The sequence below is a fragment of the Pleurodeles waltl genome, chromosome 6 (assembly GCF_031143425.1).
Source record: "Pleurodeles waltl isolate 20211129_DDA chromosome 6, aPleWal1.hap1.20221129, whole genome shotgun sequence".
NCBI lineage: Eukaryota > Metazoa > Chordata > Amphibia > Caudata > Salamandridae > Pleurodeles > Pleurodeles waltl.
Genome location: NC_090445.1, coordinates 421,824,856 through 421,852,537, shown reverse-complemented (window position 1 = coordinate 421,852,537; position 27,682 = coordinate 421,824,856). Strand labels below are relative to the sequence as shown.

General features: G+C 44.5%; 1 protein-coding gene across 1 annotated transcript in view; it reads right to left on the bottom strand.

Annotated features, from left to right (window-relative positions):
• PRICKLE4 (prickle planar cell polarity protein 4) overlaps nt 1–27,682 on the bottom strand; it is a 156,678-nt gene that overhangs the window by 71,221 nt on the left and 57,775 nt on the right. The window contains exons 2-6 of the mRNA XM_069238411.1: nt 21,307–21,475; nt 19,568–19,675; nt 17,573–17,710; nt 13,030–13,233; nt 11,339–11,525 (exon numbers count right to left, since the gene is read on the bottom strand). Of these exons, the coding sequence (XP_069094512.1) occupies nt 11,339–11,525; nt 13,030–13,233; nt 17,573–17,710; nt 19,568–19,675; nt 21,307–21,459 (790 nt within the window). The 5' untranslated portion in view covers nt 21,460–21,475. The remainder of the gene's footprint in view (nt 1–11,338; nt 11,526–13,029; nt 13,234–17,572; nt 17,711–19,567; nt 19,676–21,306; nt 21,476–27,682) is intronic.

Here is a 27,682-nt window from a genome sequence, read left to right as displayed (position 1 = left end):
AAGCACACTACTCACCTGTGAGGGTCTCAAGGCACTGAGGAGGGGAGGGTGAGATGGCGGGTAGGTGCTGTTACTGCTCGAACAGCCAGGTCTTGAGAAGTTTCCTGAAGGTAGAGAGGTCTTTGGTCTGGCGCAGGTGGGTGGGTAGAGTGTTCCACGTTTTGGTGGCGAGGTGCAAGAATAACCTACTGCTGGTTGTAGTTCTGCGGATGCGTGGGATGGTTGCGCGGGTGGCGGAGCGGAGATTCCGGGTCGGGTGTAGAAGGAGAGTCGTCTGTTGAGGTATTCTGGTCTGGTGTTGTGCAGTGCTTTATGAGCGTGGGTGAGGAGTTTGAAGGTGATTCTCTTGTTGACTTGGAGCCAGTGCAGGTTTTTCAGGTGGTCTGTGATGTGGCAGTGGCGGGGGATGTCCATAATGAGGCGTGTGGAGGCGATCTGGATGCGTTGCAGCCTCTTCTGGAGTTTGGCCGTGGTTTCTGCGTAGAGGGCATTGCCGTAGTCCAGCTTGCTGCATACGAGGGTTTGGGTGACTGTTCTTCTGGTTTCGGTGGGTATCCATTTGTAGATCTTTCGGAGCATGCAGAGGGTGTTGAAACAGGAGGAGGAGATGGCGTTGACTTGCTGGGTCATGGATAGTGAGGGGTCCAAGATAAATCCTAGGTTGCATATGTGGTCCGTAGGAGTCGGAGTGGTTCCGAGAGTGGCAGGCCACCAGGAGTCATCCCATGCGGAGGGTGTGGAGCCGAAGATGAGGGCTTCCATCTTGTCGGAATTTAGTTTGAGGCAGCTGCTCTTCCTCCATTCTGCGATGGCCTTCATTCCTTCGTGGAGGTAGGTCTTGGGGGAGTCCTTAGTGAGGGAGAGGATCAGCTGGGTGTCGTCAGCGTATGAGATGATGTTGAGGTTGTGGGATCGGGCAATGTTAGCGAGCGGGCCATGTAGACGTTGAAGAGGCTCGGGTGAGGGACAAACTCTGGGATACGCCGCAGATGATTTCGGTGGCCTCCGAGTGGATTTGGGGAGGCGGACTCTCTGGGTTCGGCCGGTGAGAAAGGACGTGACCCAGTCCAGGGCTCTGTCGTGGATTCCAGCATTGCTGAGGCGTGGGCGTAGGGTGTGGTGGCAGACGGTGCTGAACGCGGCCGAGAGGTCCAGGAGTACGAGGGCTGCGGTTTTACCACTGTCCGGCATGGTTCTGATGTCGTCGGTGGCGGTGATGAGGGCGGTTTCACCTCCTCTCTGTGATACTGCAATGGGCATCAACTCCATTGTTAGATTGTATTCCCGCAGTAGGGTGAGAATGGAGTGTAAAATGTAGTGTTGGGAAGAGATGTCCATGCATATGAAGTGTAATAAAATACTGCAATGGCCACAGGTGTCTGGAGAGGTGGGCGGGCGCATGTGAATCTACAGCACTACATGCCACGAACAGACGCTTGCAGGTTAAGTAACATAATTCATTCGGTAGCATGTTTGGCTGTAGATACACATGCCCTGCATAGCCTGTAAAGCAGTGCCCTCACAAAGCGATTGCTAACCTGTGAGCGTTGCAGTGGTCTGAAAAAGAGTACGGAAAACAGCTTGTCCAACATTTGCTTGATGCAATGCGAAAACATCCACACAATAAAGTTTAGTAAATGTGTGTGGATTTGACCATGTGGCTGCTTTGCAGATGTCAACTATTGTTATTTACCCCAAAAAGCCATAGATGTATCTATTTTAAGAGTTGAGTGTGCTCTAGGAGATATAGGTAGAACTTTTTTAGCTTTAGCATAGCATGTTGAGATACATTTAATTATCCATCTTGATATACCTGCTTTAGATACAGTCTTCCATGTATGTGGAGGTGACAAAGCAACAAAAGTTGTTTAGTTTTACAAAAGTCTTCAAGTCCTATCAATAAAGAACATTAATGCTCTTTTAACATCCAAGGTATGTAGAGCTCTTTCTGCAACTGAATCAGGCTGAGAAAAGAAAACCAGCTCAACTGATTGGTTAAGGTGAAAAGTAGAAACTACCTTTGGAAGAGATTTTGGGTTGATACGAACGACTACCCTATCCTTATGTATTTGGATTAAGGGTCCTTCTAAGTTTAATGCCTGAAGCTCACTCACAAGTCTTCCTGAAGTGTTTGTACTAAAAGAGATACCTTCCAAGGGAGAAACTGAAGTGGACAGTTACATAAGAGTTCAAATGGCGGGTCCATAAGTCTGGTAAGTACAATGTTAAGATTCCATATAGGTGCTGGAGGTACCCTAGGGGGAATTACTCTTTTAAGATCTTCCATAAATGCTTTAATAACAGTAATTTTGAACAATGTAAAATGTTGTCTGTTTTGTAGATACACTGCTAGTGCTGCAAGGTACAGTCATATGGAATTGTACGCTAACCCACAAGTTTGTAAATGTAGCAAATAGCAAACACTATGTTAAATAGTTGCATTAAACAGATCAATTTGTTTGTTTTGACAATAAACAACAAACCTTTTCCATTTAGCGGCATATCATGCTCTGGTTGTGGGTTTGCGTGCTTCCTTAAGAGTAGTCATGCATTCTGGAGGCAATTGTAAGTATCCAAAATCTATGACCTCCGGATTCAAATCGCAAGGTTCAGTTCTTTGGGTGTCTGATTTCTCCATGGTTCTGCATGAGAAGGTCCGGGTGTAGGGGAACTACTGAAAGTTCTGGTAGTGTTGTGAACCATTGTTGTCCTGCCCAAGTGGAGCCACCAAAATGTGTGAGAGAGGTCTGCCTGAGCTTCCTCACCACAAAGGGGAGGTGAGGGAGGGGCAGAAAAGTATAGGCAAATATCCCTGGCCAACTCATCCATAGAGCATTGCATTTGGATCGAGGGTGTGGAAGCCTGGAGGTGAAGTTTGGGCATTTTGAGTTTTTTGCTGTTGTGAACAGATCTATTTGTGGAAGTATGTTTGTAGGACTTTAGGGTAGAGCTCCCATTTGTGGACTTGTTGCCGCATCCTGCTGAGTAGATCAGCATGGTCATTGTCTGCCCCCGGGAGGTGTTCCGCAAGCAAATGAATGTGGTGGCGGATTGCCCGATGTCAGATTGTCTGAGCTAGACAAGACAACTGTAGAAAGTGTGTCGTCCCCTGTTTCTGCAAATAAAACATGGATGTTGGATTGTCTGCCTGGGCTAACACAATCTTGCCTTGCAGGTGAACCAGAAAAGCTTTGAGTGTTAGATGCATGGCTTGAAGTTCCAAGTAAATGATGTGTAGAGCTGGATGTTTCTTATCCCACAGACCTTGTATGGGGAGATTGTGTAAATGGGCACCCCAACCTTTGAGGGATGCGTCAATTGTGAGAGTGATCTAGGGAACAGGCCGCTTTTTTGTCAGATTTAGTGTGTTCCACCATTACAGAGAAGAGTGCGTGCAACTTTCTACTAACACTAGACCCTGTGCTTTAGACCATTGAGTCGCCAGACACTCCTGCAGTGGACACATGTGTAGGCATGCAAATGGCACTATTGCAATACAGGATGCCATTATCCCTAGAATTCTCTGAACTGTTAGAACCGGAATCTGCTGGTTGGGGAGTATTTGACTCAAGACAGTTGTTATATGGTGAGTCCTGAGAGCAGTGGGGTAGGCTAACCCTAATTGAATGTTTAGAACAGGTCCTACATAGGGCATTATCTGAGATGGTTGGAGGTGAGATTTTAGTATGTTCATGGTAAACCGTAAGAGGTGAAGGAGATGAAGGGTTGTTTGTGTATGGTGAAGACATTGATGGAGTGAACTGGACTTGATAAGCCAATCGTCCAGGTATGGGAAGTCATGAATACTTTTTCTGCTTAGATGTGCTGCGACTACTATGAGGCATTTTGTGAAAACACAAGGTGCAGTTGTTATTCCGAAAGGGAGTATCTCGAACTGGTAATGTTTGCCTTTTCTGACGAATTTTAGATATTTTTTGTGTGCTGGTTGTATTGGGATGTTAAAATAAGCATCCTTTAGATCTAAAGCAAACATGAAGTCTCCTTGTTGTAATAGTGGTATTACATCTTGGAGAGTGACCACAGGAAAGTGTTCTGACAGAATGTAATGGTTTGGTGGTCTGAGATCTAAATTGGGTGAAGGGAGCCACCCTTTTCGGGAATAAGAAAGTATAGGCAATATACCCCTGTTCCTTTTTGATGAATGGGAACTAACTCTATTTTTCCTTTCTTGAGGAGAGCTTGTACTACTTTATTTAACAGATCTAAAGCAAACATGAAGTCTCCTTGTTGTAATAGTGGTATTACATCTTGGAGAGTGACCACAGGAAAGTGTTCTGACAGAATGTAATGGTTTGGTGGTCTGAGATCTAAATTGGGTGAAGGGAGCCACCCTTTTCGGGAATAAGAAAGTATAGGCAATATACCCCTGTTCCTTTTTGATGAATGGGAACTAACTCTATTTTTCCTTTCTTGAGGAGAGCTTGTACTACTTTATTTAACAGTTGTAAACAGTTTCGAGCAGCACTAATCCCCTTCTTTCCCCTAGCGCCTTGAGACCCGCACGGGTGAGTAGCGCGCTTTATAAATGTTAATGATTTGATGATTTGATTTGATAAATGTTTAACAGAAAGTTTGTGCTTTCTGGGTGGTATGTCTGGCGGTGTGTTGATGAGCCCCAGGCAATAACCATGTTGGATAATATCCAACACTCACTGGTCTGTTGAATGAGAAGAGAATCATTGCTTTGAAGTGGAAGGGGAGGTATATGTGGAGACACCTCTTCCTTGACCCTTGGAGTTGTGTCCGCTATATAAGCCTCTATAAAATCCTCTAGAAGGGGATGCAGAGTGTTGTTGCCTGAAAAAAGTAGAGGAGCCTGATGTTGTCTGCGTATTGCTTTGTTTGAAGGCTGGTTTGCAAAATAAGCCTTGATTACCAAGAGGTTGAAGGGCTACCATAGACTTTGCAATATCAGCTGCCTTTTTCATTGTCTCTAATGCTTGGTCCGCCTCTGGACCAAAAAGGTGTTCCTGATCAAAAGGGGAATTAAGAAGTGTTTGCTGCAACTCAGGTTTAAAACCTCATATATGCAACCAGGTGTGTTGTCGTAATAAGACACTAGTTTTTATAACTCTTGTAGCTGTAGCTGCTGCGTCAAGAGCATATCTAATAGAGTTAATGGATATTAACTTGCCCTCTTGTACAAGCTGGTGTCCCTTCTTTTTAAACTCTTCTGGGAGAAGGTTGAATAAAATCCTCTGTCTCATCCCAAAATGCTCTATCGTATCTTGCCAACAGTGCTTGGGTGTTCTCCAGTGGTTGGCTGTTAGAACCCCCAGCCTTTTGCCTGATGCATTAATACGTTTTGCATCTTTGTCTGGAGGAGGTGCATCCCCCGACATTTGGTAATTAGCTTGTTTAAAAGCATTTGAAACTACCAGGGAGTCTGGAGGAATTTGTCCTCTAATATAAGCAGGATCTGAAGGGGCTGCCTTGTATTTTTTATCAACTTTAGGCATAATTATTTGTGCACGAACAGGGTCTTTAAATATTTCACCTGCATGCCATATCATACCCTTTAACATGGGCAGATATTGAGATGCCCTAGTGGTGGAGTAAAGGGTTACGAATAAGAAATCATCTTCTTCAGGGTCCTTGAGTAATGGGACCTCATGATATGCAGCCGTCCTCGCTACCAATTCATTGAAGCACGTGGTGTCATCTGGTGAAGATGGTTTAGCTGGGTATACATCTGGATCTGTACCCCCTGGTGGGTCAGTGTCATATGTGTCCCTAGTGCCTAATGGTGGCTGCTGTGCATCATGATCCCCAATATCTTCTATATAGGATTGTGGAGATCCAAGTGGAGTTCCCCCAATTAGAAGGTCAGCCTTAGAGTGTGAATGATGTGGTGAAGAAGGTGGTGGAGAGGGTGGTAAAAGTGGACATTTTGGACTGGTGGTCATGCCTTTTCTGTTTATCTTGTGAGGAGGTGTCTGTACATCAATAGCCTCCTCAAATGAAGTCTGACATTTCGAATTAGATGGTTTTTCAAGGATCCGACCAGTATTTGGTTGAATATGGATTGTCTTTTGCTTCGGATCGAACTTCTTCGCCATAGTTTGTAAGATAGGCTCGGTGCGGGAACAGTCATTCTAGATCCGAGTGTCAAAACGTTTGATGCCGAAGAGGGCCTGGGTTTTGCTTCCAAAATGGTCGGTGCCAATGTTGCTGGAACCGAAGAAAGCTTTGGTTGGGTTGATGCTGAAACCTTCGGAGCCAGTTTTTGGGTGGAGTCTTTACGTTTAGCCTTTGGTGGCGAGCCAGAAGGCGGGGCATCCTTGTTCGGTGCCGACCATGGGCCGATGGCAGTAGTGACCTGGAAGCCTTATGTTCTGTCAAAGCCGAATGTTTTTTGGCGGGTGTAATAAGGGCCTTTGTACTCACTGCTTTCTGCACCGATGGAACTTCTTGTGTCTTCACACTGATTTCGGTCTCAGAGTCGGATTCAGAGTCTGGAATTGATAAGGCCTCTTCTTCTGCTGCAGAAGCTTCATGGAACTCTTCCTGCAGCTCAATGTCTTGGAGACTGAAGATGTCCAGTGTCACTTCTAGTTCTTTTCACTGCATTTCTTGCTGACGTGGCTGACGATACCTCAGCGTTTTCTTCGAGGTTGCAAACGGAGTAGAGGTCTGCATGGGGATATTTGGCGTAACACCTGGTTCAAAATCGAAAAGGTGTCTATTCCATCAGAAGCGGATTTCTTATGCGCACCAAGCTATAAAATAATGGATGCTTGACCAGGAACGAAAGTTGTCGACCCAACAAAAGGAGATTTGCTTCCTGTAAGTGAATGGGATGCGAACGAAAACAATACCGACGAGTATGGGATTGTAAGTTTTTTCTGGAGGGAGACTGAAATGGTCTCGAACCGGAGCACCGAAGAATACGTTCAAACCAGATGGTGGATAGAAAACCATCTAACAATGGGGTCGATGCCCATGCTCAGTATCACCGAGAGGAGGGGTCACTTCACTTGGTGACTCTCACGACTTCTTTAAAGAAAAACAACTTGTACACATCCGGACCCAACACTAGATGGCAGAAGTATGCAGAGCATGTGTATTTACAGGCACATCGTACACACCCTCTAAACCTAATCACCTCCCTCATGCATCACACCTACAGTCAATAATGCCTTAACTTCCACTCCTATACCGACAATGCGTAATAGGGATAGTATGATACTATCTCCCTTACATAACATACCATATTCCAGGGAGCCCTTTATTTTGGGTACCACTGGTATGGTGAAAATATTTTTAAAACTGGGTTATATGGGCATGGGTTACTATCCCTAAATATCCTCCGGTAAATCCTCAGAGGGTATATGGATAGTAACCCTTCCCCATACAAAGGCAAACTGGGGTAACCACTAGGTATTTTTATATTAACTCTCCCTGTTAATTTAAGAGCATTATCAAAAGTGCGCCCTGGAATGTGGTAATCTTTTAGAAAAAGAAGCCACTGATATCTGGGTGGTAGGATACCTTTTGTTGGAAACAGTATGTTGTAGCTCTATACCTCTTGGTAACCCTCCCAAAGTCATCAGTAACACAGCAACAGGTTGTGCAGCTCTTTTTTTTCAGTGTAAGCACCCACTTGTTTTTTGTTCAGTGTTCGAAACCATCGCTAACCAGGCCACTAAGTAATTGTGAAAAAGTTTATACATTTTGTTTACTCAGTAGGAGTTATTTGCTTATTCACTTCTTTCTAAGATTGTTCAGATATTAAAGATAGACTGTCTAAAGGCCTCCATATTTAAATTGGGGACTTGTACCACTTTTCAGGATCTGTGTTGCTCCTGATAAATGGCAATGTCAAACGATTGCATGAAAATCTAGCTTTAATCCACTGCTAAAAAATCTACAGTCAATATTGGCCCTCCAAGCAGTTCTGAAAGCAATGGTCTAAGAACTAATAACCATTCCATCAGCATCGGTGTCTCATATTTTTTTCTGTCAAAGTATTTCCTTTCTGAGAACCTGTTATTCCTCAATAGCCATTTCATGTTACTTAAATGTGATGGTCCTAGCTTGACAGAGCAGTGAAGTACTTTTTTACACAGCAGTATTGTGCGAGGAGCTCTGCGAGCCCAAGGATCTGTACAAAAGGCACTATGATGCATTAAGCCAGTTGAGCCTAGATTGTAGAAACCAGAATGTGCTGGGGAGTGGGAAATATGCACCGAGAACATTTCAAAACTGCACACTGCCCAACTAGTTCAGGTAGGGAGATAAAGTGATTTTGGGCGGAAGTCCGACTCCGAAGAACCGATTGCATCGCCAGCACTGCCACGCCAGCAAGACTCCGCCTGCTGTATTACGAGCCGTAATATGGTTTGGCGAATGCTTGCTGGCGTGGTTGTGCTGGTAATGCAAGACTGCCAGGACCCATCACCTCCTGGACGACCAGCTCGCCAGAAAAGATAAGTTGATCGTCTGACGGGAGAGGGGGTCTGTGTGTGTGGGTGCGTGAGTGTGCGTATGGGGAGGGGGTGGTAAATGAGAGCGTGTATCCGGAGGGGGGTGGTGAATGCGTGCATGTATGCGATTGAATGTGAATGTGTGCATGTATGTGCGCGTGAATGGGGGTGTCTGAGTGCATGTTTGCGAGCGAGTGGAGGAGTGTCTGCATGTTTGCGAGCGAGTGGGGGGTGCCTGCATGTTTGCGAGCGAGTGGGGTGTGTGTTTGCATGTTTGCGAGCGAGCGGGGTGTGTGTCTGCAAGTTTGCGAGCGTGTGGGAGTGTGTGTCTGCATGTTTGCGAGCAAGTCGGGGTGAGTGGCTGCATGTTTGCGAGTGAGTGGAGGTGTCTGTGTGAATGTATGCGTATGCCGAGGGGTGTGTATGTGAATACATGCATGCGTGAGGTGGCTTGGGGGGGTGCAAGTGTGTGGATGGGTGGGGGGGTTGTCTGCATGTGTGTAGAAGTGTGGGATTGGGGGTGCTGGCAACAGGAATGGGGATTCCTGTCGTTGGGTGCGTTACCACCAAGGTTTTCGTGGCGAGGTGAAAGCTGAGGCCTGCCGCCGGGATGGAGGTGCTCACCGCAGGCCGTGTCGGTGCAACCGCACTGACAGGCCGGGCGGCGTTGTGGAGGTTTGGCTTCTGCCAAAGCCTGCAACTTGTGAAGTGGTGGCCTTTACCGCTGGGTCCGCAGTGATAAGACTGCCACGGCGAGGCTGGCGGTCCAGTGACAGATAGCCTCGTAATGACGGCCTGAGTTCTTAATTCAGCTGTTAAAAAGGAGCACCTGAACCTTCTTTGCATTTAAGAATTTATTTCCAATATCTGTAAGATGAATATCTTTTGAACATTTCTCATTGTGTGGAGATGCATGCTGGCATGGTCAAAGTCTGAATTGGTTACCTGTGCAGTTCAAGGGTCGTTCATTTTCAAAATCTACTGTAAGGTGCACTTGTACACCATTTGCTTTCCTTAGATTCCTAGCCTTGGATCCTAGTCTAAAGTTGACACACAGTTGATTGGCACATACTGGAAACATTTCTAACTGAACTTTGTGCTATTGCCACCTCTGTAGTTGACTGAAAACCTTTCTATTCATTGCAATGAAGGGACCGGGACGATAGGGACACGTGAAATTTATTTACTGTGGTAAAATCTGAACTGGGTTCTTAGTCCTTCAGTGCCTTTACTCATATAAACAGCCTTCCACCTTCTCTATTCATGTCCTATACATAATACTGTTGCTTTGGTGGGCCTGCCACTGAGAACACCCTCCTATGTTTGGATATTGGTTATGGTAATAGTAAAAGCACCATACAGCTAGAACCCTTCCCCATTTGATCTGCAACTGCCACGTGAAAGATCTCAGTCATTATGGATCTGCTCTTTATTGGGATCACCTGTTGGTGCAGGTAACTTGAGTTGGTTCAGTTTAGTTCACAATTGTTTTAGAGCCACTGAGTTCATAAAAGTGTGTTCATATATAGTAGTAAAGTCTACATATAAAGTATGGTCACAGTTTGAGACATTGGCTACCCCAGGTGCAAATAAACTGACAGACCTTTCTAGTGTTTAAATGAGTCTCGGACTTAGAAGCCTACCTAGATCATATTGAACTCTCATTGGCCACGTAATTAGTCATCAAACTTTGTCTTGACATTTTGCCTTTAACCACAGTCACATCCTCCTAGAATTAATTCCATGTTTGCACACAAAAAACTGTTTTTATTGCCTTGAAATTCAAAGAAACTGAGGCTCATTTTATGTTGTTTTGATCCCTTTACAGGAACGTATACAAGAGTTTTTTAGAGCATTCTATTGCTCAGGTGTGTGCAAATCAGACACCTTTAACTACATGGTATATGCAATGCCATTTCCAGATAATTCTTATATGCATGAAAGAGAGGGGCGGGTTCCTTGGAGAGGCAAACTGAATATATGATCATGGTGTTTCTTTGTGTTAGGTTGTGCGATCATGCAGCACTGCAGTCTATTACAATTTTAGCTTGTTCTTGTACATGATTGCCCATTTTTGTTTCTTATCATATAAAATTATATACATATTGTCACTTTCCGATTTTGTATCAGGTGAAGCATTGAGAATTTATAACAGTTTTTATAATCTTCTTTTATTCTGATTGTATGCATGTTTTATGGTTTTATACCAGAAATAAACTTTAAGATAGTTGGTATTCACAGGAGGAGAATGAGAGGTGAGTTTGCATAGGGGCAGAAAGCTAGAAGTAAACAAATCCTCCCGCTCTTATTCTTCTAGCTTACTCTTACAGTGCTAGAGCACCTACTCTGGTAGTGTCCGATGGCAAAACTTGGCATTCCTATCACTGAAAGAGCTAAAGCTATAAGAATATACAAGTTACATTATAGTACCAGACTATCAATTGTCAGAATATGCTATGACATAAATATTGAGCCCTAAATATTGTTAACACACACATATCACCCCACTGAAATTAATTGTAGAAAATCTACAACCAATGGGACAATATTTTTGTGAAAGATATTTAGGACATGATTTTATTGTAGGCAATATTTCCTACAGTGATACTTTGCCATACAACTGCACATTACAACAGTGAATACATTAGTCACTAGTCTGCATGCTTTTGTTATCATTAATTAATGTTCATGTAAGACAAACATTGTCAGAGAATTCATGGTGACATAACCAAGGCATGGTTTATGATTGTGCAAGCACTTCTCTATGTAAATTGACCTTTTTGGTTGGAGCCCAACAATAGACAGAGCCATGGATTCTGAAGGACATCCGACACAAGAGGATAAAAAGGGAGTGTTTATCACTTTCATTGTCATTACGAACCAGTACTTACTGATCATGTGTCCACAGGTGTGGCAGGTCTCAGCGTGGGTGCTATCAAAACAGGCACAGCAGTAAGGAAGACCCCCCTTCATTACATAGCGTTGCCCCCCCAGGGTGATACCACAGTCTGTGCAGCAGAAGTGTCCAAGGTGCCAATGCCAGCCTTCAGCCTCTGTAAGCTCCTTGGTGAAGATGAGCTGAAGGGCAAAAATAGAATATAAAAGATGTCAAGGAGGGCTCTGGTATAGGAACTCTTTAGCAAAAACTCTGTCATGGAGCTCTCACTATGGCAACATCAGTGCAAAGGGCATGTCATTGAGGGCACTAGAACAGGAGTTGTTGGACCCGAAGTTTAGGGACAGGAGCTGTCAGAGTTAACATGACACTGGGGTGGGGTTCTAAAATAGGAACTTTCAAAGCCGGGACTCTGGATAGGAGCGTTCACAGCAGGGGCTCTGGGCTGTGGCTCTTACAGCAGAAGCATTAATGTAGGAATTTATTTTCAAAGCCGGAACCTTGGGGTAGGGCTCTGGAATAAGAGCCCTTAAAGTTGGGATGGGGATTCTGTCAAGCACTCTCGGAGTGGTGGGGATGTCATTTGGTAGGACTCAGGCTCTCACAGATGGGGACCTGAAATAATTGTTCTCAAGGTGGGAATATTCTTGGCAGGCATTTTAGGGATGGGGATCGCTTTGGAGAGTAAGCTTTTTGTTTCGGTTCCTGAGGTCGGGGACCACTATGTCCATTATGGGCTGTAGGATTGAGACTTGAGATGGGTACCTGGGGACTTGTTGACTGTGGTTGTCAGACACTCAGACTGCAAATTCTGGAGTAGTGATATTTAGGACACCGCATGTCAAAGCTAGGCACTTTCAGGTAGAAGCACTAGGGTAAGGGATTTCTGAAGAGACTGGATAATAGGATTGGGTCTCTGGTGTCAGGAAAACTTTTGAAATATAGGGCTTTGGGGTGAATGTGCTTTTTCTTGGGTAGGGTGCCTCTTAGTGAGGTCTCTAACCAGAGTTACAGTGCCTGTGCTTTTGTTACTCCCATTGGTGTTTGTCTTCTCCCAAGTAGTGTATTGGTTCCTCTTTCCCAACATGGTCCCTAAAGTACACTCTAAGGGGCTGATTTATTCTTTGGTGGACATACTTTACTCCATCAGGGCGATGGAGTAAATTACTACGTTGCTCTGACAGAGTAACTGCCTGACAAATTTAGAAATTACAACCACCTCAAAGGTCATTTCTGAAGTATTGTCAGGAACCACTGGCACATGCTTCCTGTCAATGCTTTCTTAAGTTTGATGCGGGATTTTCATTTTTGAATAAGAAAATGCCTTCCTCACCACAGAAGTAATCTCCCATGGCAAGGGGGAAATTTTTGTTTTTTTATGGTCCCTTACCTCCAGGGTTTGCTTGGCAGTGAAAAAACAGCTATAGGTCCACCTGTCTAAATTAAGTGGGTGGACATATAGCCAATCGGCACATAGTCAATTCTCTGACGCCCTTGCTCTGTCAAGCAGTTGGAAAAGTCTTGCCATGACAGAGACAGAGTAGTCTCCGCCACTGTGAAACTATGATCCGCCCGTATAAAAATTCAGCAGGCGGACCATTATATTGGCAGTAAGCATACAATTCTTCTGTTGCGACGGAGTATGCTTACGGCCAAAATATAAATCATGCCCTTCATTTTTCTTACCTGGTCACATGATGCACAACGCGGTCTGAATAGCTCTGCATGGTGGCGACCACAGTAGATCTGTCCATGGTGGTGAAAGTAGATAAAGTCGAAGAGAGGCTCTTCACAGGTGCAGCAGATGAAACATGAGGGGTGCCAACTGGACTGTCCCTTCAGCCCAGCTGCCAGCACTGCCAGCGCACCCCTAGGGATCCTCTGGCCACACTACAAGAAACAGAACGGCTATCAGGATTCAGACCTAATACCACATCACCATTGTATATGCCTATTAGGCCACACCCTCTCACTGGAAGCTAAGATCGTTCCTGCCATCTGAATGGAGGCTCTGTAGTGGCCCTTTATGGGTCTGCTACAAGAAATCATTGCTCTCTGTGCTTCTTAACCACAAAACTTGCATGGATGAGAATGCAGAGAGAAGCCTGCAGATGTGGGTGGCAATGTTAGATTTGATAGAGGGGGCAGCAGGTGACACACAATCAGTCCTTGCAAGGACTACAGACAGTTCCTGTCAGTAAAGCAATACCAGGGATCAGGTCCAAAGGAGGCAGATGCTAATACTAATGAGATGGCAGGACGGAATCTACCTCTACCCTCCTTACCTCTCCTGAAACAATAATGATGATCTAATTATCACTTGAATTCATTATGATTGTGCCTGTGTAAATCTTTGAAAATAACTGTTAATTCACAACTTTAACATTATCTACCATCCTATAAGTTGCAAATAGGATGTATACATGAAATTGCACTCCTTGCTGTCTCCAGCACTTTTTGATTTTGCCTTTGATTCTGGTGTTCACCTCAGTATTATTTTCGGGATCAATCCCAGAGGGTCCTCTCCTTTGTCTGGCTGCTTTTTTCAAAGTTCATGAAAAGCCTCTCTTTCACTTTCTACCTCATAATCTAACAGGTCTCCCTGCTCCCACACTCTAAATGTATCCACAGGTTCTATAATATCCCTCTCTTCTATCACCTCTTCCTTCGGGTTTCAATTTCATTATACACAGATAACATCCAAATCTTTGTTAATTTCCTTCCTTAACTGGTTTATTGCACACATGCATCCCGCCTCTCTACCTTTATGTTGGGTGGGTAATAGCCGCTCCCGCCTTAACCCATCAACAACAGAGACAACTCTCAGCTAGTCATTCATTTTCTCAACCGTCCTCCAGTCTGTTTCTTTCATCCTCCTATTTCCCCACCACAGCTGCATGAAATACAAGTGTTTTTCATGTCTTCACTATTATTGCAAAACTGCATCTTTTAAACGCATGTGCTGCTTTTTTGCTAGAAAGACATTTCTTGTCTGCCAAATGTATTCAAACCATGGTTTAAAATCCTGAACTACTGTTGTTCACTTTATGTTGAACAATCATAATACACTCTAGTACCTTTTAATTCCTTCCTTCAGTCAGTAAGTATATTGTATGGTCTTGAATCCTCTTCATACTATTTCTTCCTGGTGTCCTCTTCACCGACATCCTAATTTGCATGAACCTCTGTGTAGTATCTTCATGAGTTTAAATCCTCTGCCCCTTCCTTATATCTCACAGACTTCGATCTGATTACCTCCTACCAATAACTCTGATTCTTTCTCTTCACATGCCCTCATCCACCTTGTGCCCCTTTAAGGCTGCAGCCTTTTCACTATTGGCATCTAAATTCTGGAATCTCCACCACCCCCTACTCTGGAATTCATTTGTTTTAATGCTTGCTGTTTATAGGTGCTTGATACATTATTTTCTCTCAACTGTATTTTAAGTGCAATTATTTCTTGGTGCGGTGTGTGATTATATTAATCGATCAGTGTGAGCATTGGTCATTTTTGGTACTGTTTGTTCTTTGTACTAAGAAAATGGATATAAACCACGTACAGTTACATTAAAATATCTGTGAAAATAGCTCACTCTTCAGACTGCTTCCAACATAAGGAAATATGAAGTCATTGGTATACTCCCAGTTCGATGAGGCCAAAGCACATTTATCTGGATCTGCCCACTCGGTGGTGTAGGCTGCCTCTTCCTGGACAATAGGAAATACAGCTCACCAGCTACAGCACCGAGAGAATTACAAACTATTATGTTTTGTGAGATACAGCGTGTCAGGGACCGTGGTTGTTCCAAGATCAACTTTCAAATGGAGAGAAAAATCGAGAGTTGTAGGTTCTAGGTCCAAGCACCTTCATTCTGGAACAATATCACCTTAGAAATTTGGATACTTCTGAAATTATTACTCTTCAGACAGACAGACAATTTTCACATCTTTAACACATTTTCCTGAGTTGCTTACGTACGATTTTGATGACATTTAATTGGGTACACTAGTGTTATTATTTTGGAATAGGCCATGATAATCCTATACAAATACTGGCAAGTCACGGTTACACTTTTCTCAATCATGTTCTCAGCTCCAAGAACAATGGGGGATGAGATTCACAATGCAGGTTTATAATTGCAAAATCAAATAAAATACAGATGGTTCTCTGATTCGAGGTCACATATGGCTTACATCTGCTTGTTGTAAGGTACAGAAAACATACATGTTCCACACTCTCAGTGAAGGGTACAGAGGGCGTAAGAAAACAGAAGTGACTTTCATTGTTCCATTTGGAGCAGATGTGTTTCTGCTCTAGAGGAATATGTAGATCCTGGTCGATGTAGCAGTCACATCACTGTTCCTCCACAGCACTCTTTTGCTAACATGACAAGCATGAGACCCCTATGTCCCTCATCAACTTTACTTTTGGCACAAGGTAAATCCCATATTTGTTATAGACATCTGTGACAGGATTAAGCAAGTAACATCTACACTTATGGCAAACACTAGATAAAAATGCCCCTGTTCCCTTACTACGAATAAAAGGACTATAGCGTTTAGGTTACAAACAAAAGAGGTTACAAATTGTGGAGAACAGCACAATGGAAGATGAGGCTGAGACAGAGGCAGGACGTCCAAGACAAGAAGCACACTACAGTGAAGAAGAAGCAGTCCAACAGAAAGCAAGTCAGGTTGTTCTGGGGAAGATAAGCACTGCCCGCAGTTACAGATGAGTTACTCACAACGTTTCTGAGTTGTATGGTCCCCTTTGCCCTTAGTCCTTGCTCACTGCCAATCATCCCCCATGTCTGATTTTGTTTTCTCCTGTTCACCCAGTTCTTCCCTTCCTCTTATCTGTGGGACTTACATGGTCCGCACGTGTACCAGCTGCCCTTCCAATCAACCTGATGTTCTTCAGAGAGGTCATATCCTTGTGCTGTCCTCTGTCTTTGGCATTTCCCCCTAGTTAATTTTTAGTGCTCCCGTACCAATGGGGGTGGTCTCCTGGTTGCTTGGGGGGATGGTTACGTAACCACTTGTGGAACATCCAGAATACACAGCAATAAGCAAACTTGTGTAGACTCACTACATACCTAGATTGCTTCTTATGCATAGATCGAGAATAATAGTGGACTTGGTTCCACTAGAAGACCCAGGTGACATCAGCAGAAGTTTTTTTTTTCTATTTCACCTCCCTCAGCCTATTCATCCTGAGGAAGGGATATGTGACACCCTCGTCAATTTAGTGCCTGCATGTGGTGGACTGACGTTACACAGTAATCATCCACCCATGCAGCTATACTTATCTTCTCCCTGTCCTGTTCACTTCATCCCTCATGTGGTCCATCTGCAAACCTCTGCCTGCTTGCCTTTGCCATGGACGTGTCTATTCATCAGACATGTGCTCGTTCTTATTAGTTAAATGCATGTGAATCAAATTAAATTCAGAAGAACAGGCATTCACCTGGAGGTACTGGAGGTAATAGAGAGCACTGACCCTCTGTCTTGAATATAAAGATGGATTTTAGTCTCCAACTTGAGATTTCATACACATCCGTGTTCTGACTGGGGTAATCAAATTATGTCTACCGATCTGAGTAAGGTACAGATACCATCCACAATCTTTGAGTGCGAGGTATGTATAGTTTCACCTCCTGCCTGAGTGGTAAATATTGCTTTCATCTTCTGGAAATTGTCCTATTGTGCCCCCACAGTGGCAATTCCCCTTGTTGGAGTATAAACAACCCATAAGTACCCTTACTGGAGGATACAATTGGCTTCTATACTCTGATTGTCAGGTGAAGACAGCATTCTGCTTTCGAGTGGAGGGTGAAGGTGGATTCCACTCTGATTTAGGGTAAATATTGCTTCTGCCTTCTTTTTGAAGGGAAAAATAGAACATTTTCTGAGTGGAGAGTAATGATGGCACTGGTTCTCTACTGGAGATTAAAGTTGCCATTAACCCTAATGATGAGTGTGGTGGCTTTGATATCCTGATTATCAGATGAAGGTGTCAGTCTGACTTGAAGTGGTGAATGAAAGTTCTTTCCACTCGCTGACTGGAGAGTAAACATAGCTTCCACTCCTTGACATGAGGATAAAGATGACACCCGGTCTTTGTTTTGATAGCAACAAATGGCTTACAGCCTGATGAGAGATGATTGAATATAGCACTGTGAGTACATTACACACTAAGAAAGACATAGATATTATCTACGGATCTTACCCGCTCACAGAGGTTCCCTGCATGCACAGCATTCATAGGTTGCACACTCCCTTGCCCCAAGGACTGCAGTCTTCTCTGGATGTAGAATTGCTGCAGTTGCCCCCGCTCCTCCTCCGCCAGCGCTGTGCAGTACTGCTCCTGGAATATAAACACCCAGCAGTCAGGAGCCACATCATCAGTTCTGGGAAGATAGAGCTCTGGTGCATTTGCGAATAAGAATGTCAGACCTCACCTAGCAGCCATGATGGGAAGGATGTCAGTACACTGGCAAAAGTGAGATAGTCAGCCAAAGTTCTTACAGCACTGTCCAGGCATGTGGGACAAGCGTGAGCCAAAGCTCCAGATTGCTGCGAAGTGGATTTACCAAACCCAGTGGCAGCGGAGTGAGCAAAGCTCTTACAGTGCTGTTATCTGGAGAAGTGGACAGAAATCACGGAAAGTAGTGTAGAGTAAGTGAAAGATGGTGGAGTGACAACAGACCAGGGTCAGTTGAAGAAATGAATGGGCAGTGGGCAGAGCATGGAAAAACACAAAGGATGAAGGAACAGTGATAAAAGTGATGTGATGGTAGTAAAAGGGACATAGGTTCAATGACAAGAAAGAGGGATTTGGCAGTGCCAACAGAGGTAGAGGAAAGCAGGGCCAGTGGTGTGGTGCTAAGCCTATATAGAGGGAAGGGAAACAAGAAGTATTTAAAGCAGCTGGGTTTAGAATGTCTGTGAAGGTGTACTTAGAAGGATTAGTTGGCAGGGCTGTGAGCATACAGGGCTAGAGGAGTCTCTGATCGAAGCAGAGGCTGTAGAGGAATTTGAGAGATGTTAGTGGCCACAGAGGACAGTGCTGCTATAGGTTGCAGAGACAAGGCAGTAGGTAATGGAGGGAGGGTCAGGCAGCTTGTCCAGGAGAGAAGAGGCCAGAGGGTATTGGGCCAAAGCTCTCTGAACTTCTTTATAGGCAATAAAAGGCCAGTTGACAGAGCTGAAGTAGAAGCATATTTGTCAAGTTATATTTAAGCAGCTGGTAGTTATATGGAAGTGAATCCTTTCTTATATAAAGAGGATCTTTATCAGATTGTGCATCAAAATAGTATGCAATTGTAGCGCAGTATTATGCATAGGCATGTCATAATTGCTAAGAAAATATAAACACCACAACAGACGCTGGACAAAGATTTAGTAATACATCTCAATAACGTTTGCAAAAGTGTGCTCAAAACCACCTGAAAACATTGGTATCTCAAAGAGGAGATGGGACATGAACATAGATGGTGTTCATAGATTACAAGTTTAAAAGCCTCCTCTGGAAAAAGGAACGTAGCTCTCCTAATGAGCTGTTTCTAAATCAAAAGCAAACTCAAAGCCAGGACATGTGAGGTGGTGGAGCATGACAAATTAGCTAAACCCCCAAAAAACTGATAGCTTAATTTGTGCTGCAGGTGGTGGACATTGACATTCATTTCTTGGAGTCTGAGACTTATATGTCATCATCAGAGCAAGAGAGAGAAAAACATAAAAGGAAGAAAAGAAGAGGAAAAGACAGCAGAAGAATGACAAGGGGAGAAAGTAAGGGTGGAAAAGAACCTACAAGAGATAAGGAAACAGGATGTGTAGGATGGGAGAAGAAGGAGGCATGAGGAGGAATCAAGACTGGCTCCTAAGAAAGGCTTTAGTCCCAGCATTTGTTTCTCAGTGGCCCTCAAGGTTTAAGGCTTTCCAAATATGACAATGCTGCATCTGCCTGGGTGAATAATGATATCTCACCACTAACGGCCACCAGAAATGATAATGAAACAGCTCACAAAGGTGGAGAAGCAGAGTGTCTATGAAGTTGTAGTGGGAAGCAACAGTGGAGCCTTTGGCAGGGTCAATGGGGACACAAGGGTGGTTCAAATCGGCTGGAGGCCATGAAAGGAGAAGAGCAAGAGATTTGGCATGGTTGGGGACAAACTGGGGCATTTTAAAAGAATGTGGGCAATACAGTGACTAGCTCTCTTACATCGCTGTCTTGTGGTGGCAGCTGGCACAGCAAAGTCCTGATTCGATGTCGGCACCTGCTTGTTGGTAGGGTTGTTGCATCTTTCATGGACAGACTCGTCAGTGCTACCTGCAAAGATAGGAAGAAGCTAGAATTGAGAGTGATATTTTCCTATAAATTGACAATGTTAATACACTATTTATAGGTATGCAACCTCCGAAACTCTAAACATATTTTTGGCCTAAATTGTAAGACCTTTTTAACTGTCTTTCTGATTGAAAATGCCCTTCCCCTAATCTTCAGTCAACAGCAGAAGTCTACCTAAATGGGACTAGGTGTTTTGGCAAACTTGCTAAAGATCAAATACATGCAATCATCATCTCCCATTTACAGATCAGGGTAAATGGCGAAAATTATATGGGACATATTTTATATGCAGCTGGGGGCTGAATAAAGTGAGCCAGGAGGTCTTAGTACATTAGTTTTGCAATGGTTTCGCAATCTTCAGGTTGTGAGGATTAGCATATACCACTCATGGCCAGTTGCACAATGTCTGTTTCATGTGAGGTGCTGCCATGCCACTCGTGTGAAATGCAGGGACTCTTCTACAACCAAAGGAAGCATGTACCTTATAGATGTTTTCTAAAACAGTTGCATATGTATAGTCTCACCCTTGCAGAAACATGGGCCAAGCTTTCTCTACCATGCAAATTACATAAAACCCCTACCACACAAACCAGGATGCACTCACACATTCTTTACCCATCAATTCACCAGCTTTATCCGTCTGTCCTGTCCCTTGCCCCTGAACCCTTTAGCCTCACAACTGGAGCAACAAATCACGATAAGAGTGCAACTCCAGTCCTCATGAATGCCACCAAAATACTACTCATATAGGACACATGACAGACAGACACCCTTCCAAACGTGACATGCCCACAGAATAGCGTGCTCCCTTTCTGCTAAAGCACTTCAGTGCCTCATTAGGGGTATGAAGAGCTATATAAATGCAACTGCAATATAAACAACTACAATCATAGTAGGAGCTTGGTGCATTGGGGCTAAGGGGCCAGAGTATGTTAATATTGTGATGGTTCCTGTGCAACAGTAGGGCTTTAGCAGGAGGTAGAGAGGATCATCCACGGGTTTGCAGCAAGATGTTGCAATACCTCCCACAGCTGAAGAGAGGATTAACACAGGATGCATATTGACAAATGTACAAACTCATATATCCATTATGGATAATATCTACCTCCCCAAGAGGAGTTTCATGTTGCTAGAAATGCTAGATAAAGAAAAGTGTCTTGGCAATATGATGCACAATGCACAGTTTGACAATGTATGTTATGTAGAACAATGGTTCCCAACCTTTTGATTTCTGTGGACCCCCACTTTAACATTAATGGAACCCAGGGACCCCCACTATATCATCATTGGAATCCGGGGACCCCCGCCTGAGTCATGACTGGAAGATGGGGACCTAATTTGTCAATATTTGTTAATATTTTTTTATTTTCTAAGCAGTCGTGGACCCCCTGAGAAGGCTTTGCAGACCACCAGGTGTCCCCGGACCACAGGTTGGGAACCACTGATGTAAAACAATACAACTGCATTTACAAAAAGTGAGGTTTCACACAATGATTAAGGAGGTTCCACTTATCATAAAACAGCTACAGTTCCTGCTCTGCCGTATTTGACTGGACATGTTGATCCAGTGGGCACTGAGTACTCCGCTGTTACAAGAAAATGTTTGACCTTACCTGAGCTGGAGTGGAATCTGATGCAATGCTGGGGACCTCCTCTTGTGGGCAGCCAGAGTCGCTGTCAGAGGATGAGGGATGCCGGGTGTTAGATGGCTGCTCCCTGGCCGAAGTCCTTGGCCCCTGCTGCCAGGCTGGGCTCATCTCTGACATCAGCAGACCCCTGAGGCTGAAAAACAGAAACTGGTTACTGTCAAGGACTTCAGAGTTGCAGGCATCTTCAAGTGACTGATTACTGGTATGGGCTTTAAGAAGAGACTGATTAATGGAAGGGGCTTAGCAAAAATCGTAGAAGAAATCAGTTAATTGGGCGGGCTTTAAGAACGTACTAGAAGAGAAGAACAAAGTGCTTAAGAATACTCCAGTTACTGGGAAGGGCTTGAAGAAAATTCTGGTTGAGTGGTACACAAGTTTCTAGGAAAGTATTTGTTACTGGCAAAGGCTTTGAGAAGCGTTTAGAAGACATCACTTAGTGAGTACATGGTTGAGAACGTCTTAGGAAAATAGGTACTGGGAAGGGCTTTGAGAAGTTTTGGATACAACTGCTCACTGAGACTGGCTTCATATAGCCTGTAAAAGATATTATTTTTAACCAGGATGTCAATCCTTCAATAAAATTCGAGTAAAGATTGCTTACTGCGAGAAGCTTGCAGAACATATCATTTATGGAGAATGACTGAAGGAAGCTTCATACTTTTTTTTTTGCCTCCTTGTCAAAGTCCTTACACTTTTGAGTGAATCTTATTAAGTCTTATGGGACACTTTCTTTGAAACTTGGTTCATGCGCCTCCTTTTTTATCTTCCTTAGGGCGTGGTTAGCCTATCTGTTTTAAGAGCCTCTCTGTTGAAACAGACACACTGAAAAATCTGATGTGAATTAATTCTATATCCAATGTATGCGCCCTCTTTGTGGTTATCTTCAGCTAACTTTAACAATAGGTTGGGCGGAGCATTATGCTCCAGTGGGGGAAAAGTGCTGCCCCTAAATGGTTCTGCCTCTGTCAGCATGGGGTATTTAAGAGGTATCTTTCCCCTGCTGTGGAGTGGCTTTGCCGGACCCTTTGGTGTCCCTAGTCCCCCCCACACATTCTTGGCCTATTGAACAGACGTACCTGCTATCAGAATCTGCATGGTCTTCTAATAGTGGTAGGTGTGACAGGAGCTCCAGGAGTTAGATGAGAACTGGCAGGAATAGAAGATATCCACTGGGCCACACAGCACAGCTTTACATATGTAAGTGAGCATTTTGAATCTGCTGTGTCAGCACAGTGTCTCTATATGCATATGGTCTGGAGGACAATGCTGACTTGCTATACACATGTAATTGCCGGGGAAGACATATGTTCCCTATTGCAACAACATTCTTAAATTTTGATTCTTTGAGGTGGTTGAAAGAAAGAGGCCAGCTTGGCTCAGTCACTATGTCAATCCTGAGGTTAGTTGCAGATATCAAATGGACAGGTGGCACATGCTGCAAACATATGAAACCCTTTATATGATCCTGTGGCAATCAGTGGTCAGTATCTTAGGTTGGTATTTAGTTTACAAACGGTGTCCTAGTGTGCCGGGTACTGTTTCACTCAGTTGTAGTGGGTACCCTATTGGAGTATTTGGGAAGCATATGACATGTCCGAAGGGAGAAAAAAATCCAGAGCTTGGAGCACCCTACTAATGAGGATGAATTGAGAAGCACAACATCACCAACACTGACTGAGCATCACTTAACACTGACCTGAGTCAAGCTTCTTATAATGCCCAAAGGTAAGCTTCACATAGCACCAACCCTAGGCTTCAGTTACGCTTAAAGCCAGTTCTGGGTCATCTTTGCTTAGAACTGACCATGGACTGAGCTTCACACAGCATTTAACATAGGATGAGCTTTGCTTATCACTGACCCTTAGCAACCATCACATTGCACTATCCCTGCATGAACTTCATCTAGCACAGACAGGAGGATGAAGATCACTTAACTTGAGTTGCTCTTTCCCTAACACCGACCCTAGGCTGAACTTTGCTTCGCTTAGGATTAATTGTGAGTTAAGTCTCACCTGGCATTGACCCTTGACTGAATTCCGCTTAGCACTGACCCTGGGCCTCAAATTACTTTGAATCACCATAGACCTATACTGAGGTGTCAGTTTCAGTTGGCTGCCTATGGTGGTACCATCACTGTTATTTGGGGATCCCATGATCCCATCTACAGACGTTGAGTGTTTTCAGTCGTGCCTCCCTCTTGCGGATGGTCATCAGGGAACACACCACCACCCTACAGAATAATGGCTATCACATTACTACTCATCAGTCAGGTACATGGAATAAGATGCACACCAATCATCTTGCATACGTCTATAAACATTTCAACAGTATCAAGTTCAACGTGAACCAACCAGGCCACATGTGAGGTGCAAGACCTCATCCAACTCTTCCCACATGTCATACTAAAACCACTGACCTCTCCAAACAAACATACAGATTCATATGTAATCATGCTAGACAGCGAGAATTCTACAGTACCACACTAGTGGCAGTTGCATGTTATAGTAAAGCCAGATGGCATAACATAAGAAAGCAGAGACTAAAAATACAATGGGAGCAAGATATAGAAGAAATGAACGATGAAGCATGGGAGATGGCCTTAATGGTCCAATGCAAAGTAGCAATAAAATCGAATTACAGACTCATTTAATTCAAAACATGCTTGTGAAAATGCAGATAGTAGGGGCCCTTCATACACACTATGGGATTGCTCGGCAGTCCTGAAATATTGGTCCAGAATCCAGAGAAAGGGAGACAGTATTTAGGTGCCCTCTAGAACTGGAAACCAGCACCAGGATGGTGGGTGTACTGAGAACACAGAATCTTATGAGATACCATAAAATACTGGTAAAGCAAGGAATGGTAGTAGCAGAACCAAATGTAGTAAAACAAGCATCGGCAAAGCCAATAGGTCTTGCCTATGCGAGAGCTATTGGCACAGTGTTTTAGCCATGTTGTACATCAGTGTGGCTGCTGTTCAGCATGGCTAAAAGTTAGTGGCTTGTAGTGGGGTGGGATAGATTGTGGTAGAACCGAATGGGGTAAATTGCGGCAAAGTGCCGTGGGGTAGACTGGGGAAGAGCAGGGTGGGGGCAGAGTGGAGTGGAAGGATTGGGGTAGATTGGAGTGGGGTGGAGTGGGTTAGATTAGGATGGAGTGAGGTAGATTGGAGTAGATTACAGTGGGGTAGCCAAGAGTAGAATAGATCGGGCTAGTCTGGGGTAGAGCAGAGTGGTACATAATGTGGTAGGTTGGAGTGGAGTGGGGTAGATTGGGGAAGAGTGGAGTTGGGTGGAGTTGGATACACTGAAGTGGGGTGGGGTAGAGTGGAGTGGGGTAGACTGGAGTGGAGGGAAGTAGATTGGAGTGGAATGGGTTAGACTAGAGTGGGGTGCAGTACAGTGGAGTGCGGTACATTGGAGTGGGGTAGACTGGGAGAATTATAGTGGGGTACTGGAGTGAAGTGTGGTAGATTAGAGAGGAGTGGGGTTCATTGGAGTGGACAGAAGTAGACTGGAGTGAAGTGGGGTAGATTAGGGTGGAGTGGAGTGGGGTAAATTGGGTGGAGTGGAGCAGGGTAGATCGGAGTGGAGTAGAGTGGGGTAGATTAGAGTGTGATAGCTAGGAGAAGGGTAGATCGGTTTAAACTGGGGTAGAGGGGATTGGGATATGTTGTGGTAGATTGGGGTGGAGTAGGGTAGATTGGGGATGGGTGGGGTGGACTGAGGTAGACTGGAGTGGAGTGGGATAGACTGGAGTGGAGTGAGGTAGACTAGAGTGTAGTGGGGTAGATTGGAGTGGAGAGAAGTAGACTGGAGGGGAGTGGGGTAGATTAAGGTGGAGTGCAATATAATGGAGTAGGGTAGATTGTAGTGGGGTAGATTGGGTGGATTATAGTAGGGTACTGGAGTGAATTGGGGTAGATTAGTGTGGCACATTGGAGTGAAATAGGTAAGACTAGGATAGTTAGGAGAAGGGAAGATTGGAGGGGGTAGTTTGGAGGGGGTAGATTGGAGTGGAGTTGGATAGAGTGTTGTGAGGTAGATTGGGATGGGGTAGGGTAGATTGGGTGGAGTGGGGTTGAATGGGTTACAGTGGAGTCGATTGGAGTGGAGTAGACTGCAGGGGGATAGATTGGAGCAGGCAGATTGGGATGGGATACACTTGAGTAGGGTAGTTTGGGGTGGGGTGGATTGGGGTAGATTGGATTAGATTGGACTGGAGTGGGGTAGATCTGTGTGGTGTGTGGTAGATTGGAGTGAAGTGGAGTGGGTAGATTGGACTGTGGTGGACTGGGGTAGCGTGGAGTGTGGTAAATGGGGTCAATTGGAATGGGGAAGAGTGGAGTGTGGTACATGGGGTGGATTTGAATGGGGAAGATTTGGGTAGAGTAGAGTGGGGTATATTGGAGTGGATTTGAATAGACTGGACTGGAGCCGAGATTGGAGTGGAGTGAGATAGATTGGGGAAGAGTGGTGCGGAGTGGTGTAGAGTGGAGTGAAGTGGGGTAGATTAGGGTGGAGTGGAGTGGGGTAGATTGCTTGAATTAGAGTAGGGTAAATTTAAGTGGGGTAGAATGGAGTGGGGTAGATGGGAGTGGGATGACTTGAATGTGATAGTTTGGAGGGGGGTAGACTGGAGTGGAGCAGGGTAGATTAGAGTAGAGTGGGGTGGATTGGAGTGGGGTAGGGAGAGGTGAGGTAGATTTGAGTGGTGGGTGGAGTGGAGTAGATTGGGGTAGAGTGGGGTAAAGTGGAGTGGAGTAGATAAGGGTAGATTGGAGTGGGGTACATTGGAGAGGGATAGAATGGAGTATGGTAGACTGGGGTGGAGTGGAGCTGTGGAGTAGATTGGAATGGAATAGTGTGGGGTGGATTGGAGTGCAGTGGGTTAGACTGGAGTGGGTAGATTTGAGTGGAGTGTGGTAGACTGGAACAAAGCAGAGTGGGCTAGACTTGGGTAGAGTGGAGTGGAGCAGAGTGGAGCAGAGTGGAGTGTGGATGATTGGAGCGGGGCAGATGGGTGGATTGGAGTGGGGTAGATTGGAGTGGAATGGAGAACATTGTGGTAGATAAGAGTGGGGTAATTTGCGGTAGATTGGTGTGGGGTAGATTATGGTGAAGTGTGGTAGACTGCAGTGAACTGGTGTAGATTAGAGTGGAGAGGAGTTGGATAGATTGTGATGGAGTGTGGAGTGGAATGGGGTAAACTGAAATGGAGTGGGGTAGATTGGAGTGGGTTGGATTGGGGTACACTGGAGTGGACTGGGGTAGATTGGAGTGGGATAGACTGGAGTAGAGTGGGCAGATTTGAGTAGAGTACAGTAGATTAGGGTTGACTGGAGTGGAATGGCGTTCATTCGGTTGGACTGAGTGGAGTGGGGTAGACTGGAGTGGAGTAGAGTACATTGGAGTGGAGTGAGATAGACTGTAGTGGAGTGGGGTAGATTGGGTGGAGTGGAATGGGGTACACTGTAGTGGAGTGGGATAGATTGGATGTTAGTGGTGTGGATTGGGGTAGATTGGTGGAGTGGGGTAGAGTGGGTAGACTGATGAAGGGTAGATTGGATTGGGGAAGGCTGGGTGGGGTAGAGTTAGGTAGATTGGAGTGGAGTGTGGTAAGTGGTGTGAACTGGTGGAGCATAGAGTAGAGTGCTGTGCCATGGAGTGAGTGGCATACAGTGGAGTGGTGTGAAGTTGAGTGGCGTGTTATAAACTGCCTTAGAGTGGAGGGGTGTAGAGTGTGCACCATGTCATAGAATGAAGTGAAGCGTTGTAGAATGGAGTGGCATAAAGCGGAGTGGAGTGGCATAGTGTGGAGTATGCATGGTGTGGTGGCGTACTGCAATTACAGACAACACATTTTCAATTAAATGACTATTATATTTGCACTGAAAATTGGTTTTACTGCTCACAAACGATAATGTTTAGACATGTCATTCCCTAGTGTACTGATATATTTTGATTGTATTCAAATATTTGTCTCCACCACACTTCAGAATACAAAAACAAATTGTGCTTCGTTTGTACTAATTCTGGTATATTCTGAAACATCTGTACATTTATTTTTTTGCTGTGTACCAGAAAAAAAATCCTACAATCTCTCCTCTCACATGAGTATTCAGCAGGTTTGTCAAATAAATCCTCTCACTTTGAAGTTAGAGAATGAAAAGTAAACACCAAGCTCCCTTGGAAGACAGTCTCACATTTGACCTAGGTCTTTGAATGCACAGCTCAAATGTGACAAGATAAGAACAAGATTATAAGGTCTGTTAACAGAAAGTGAGTTTGTGGAAGAATACCGTAAAAAAGATTTGGGCAACGGAAGGGAAAAACTCAAG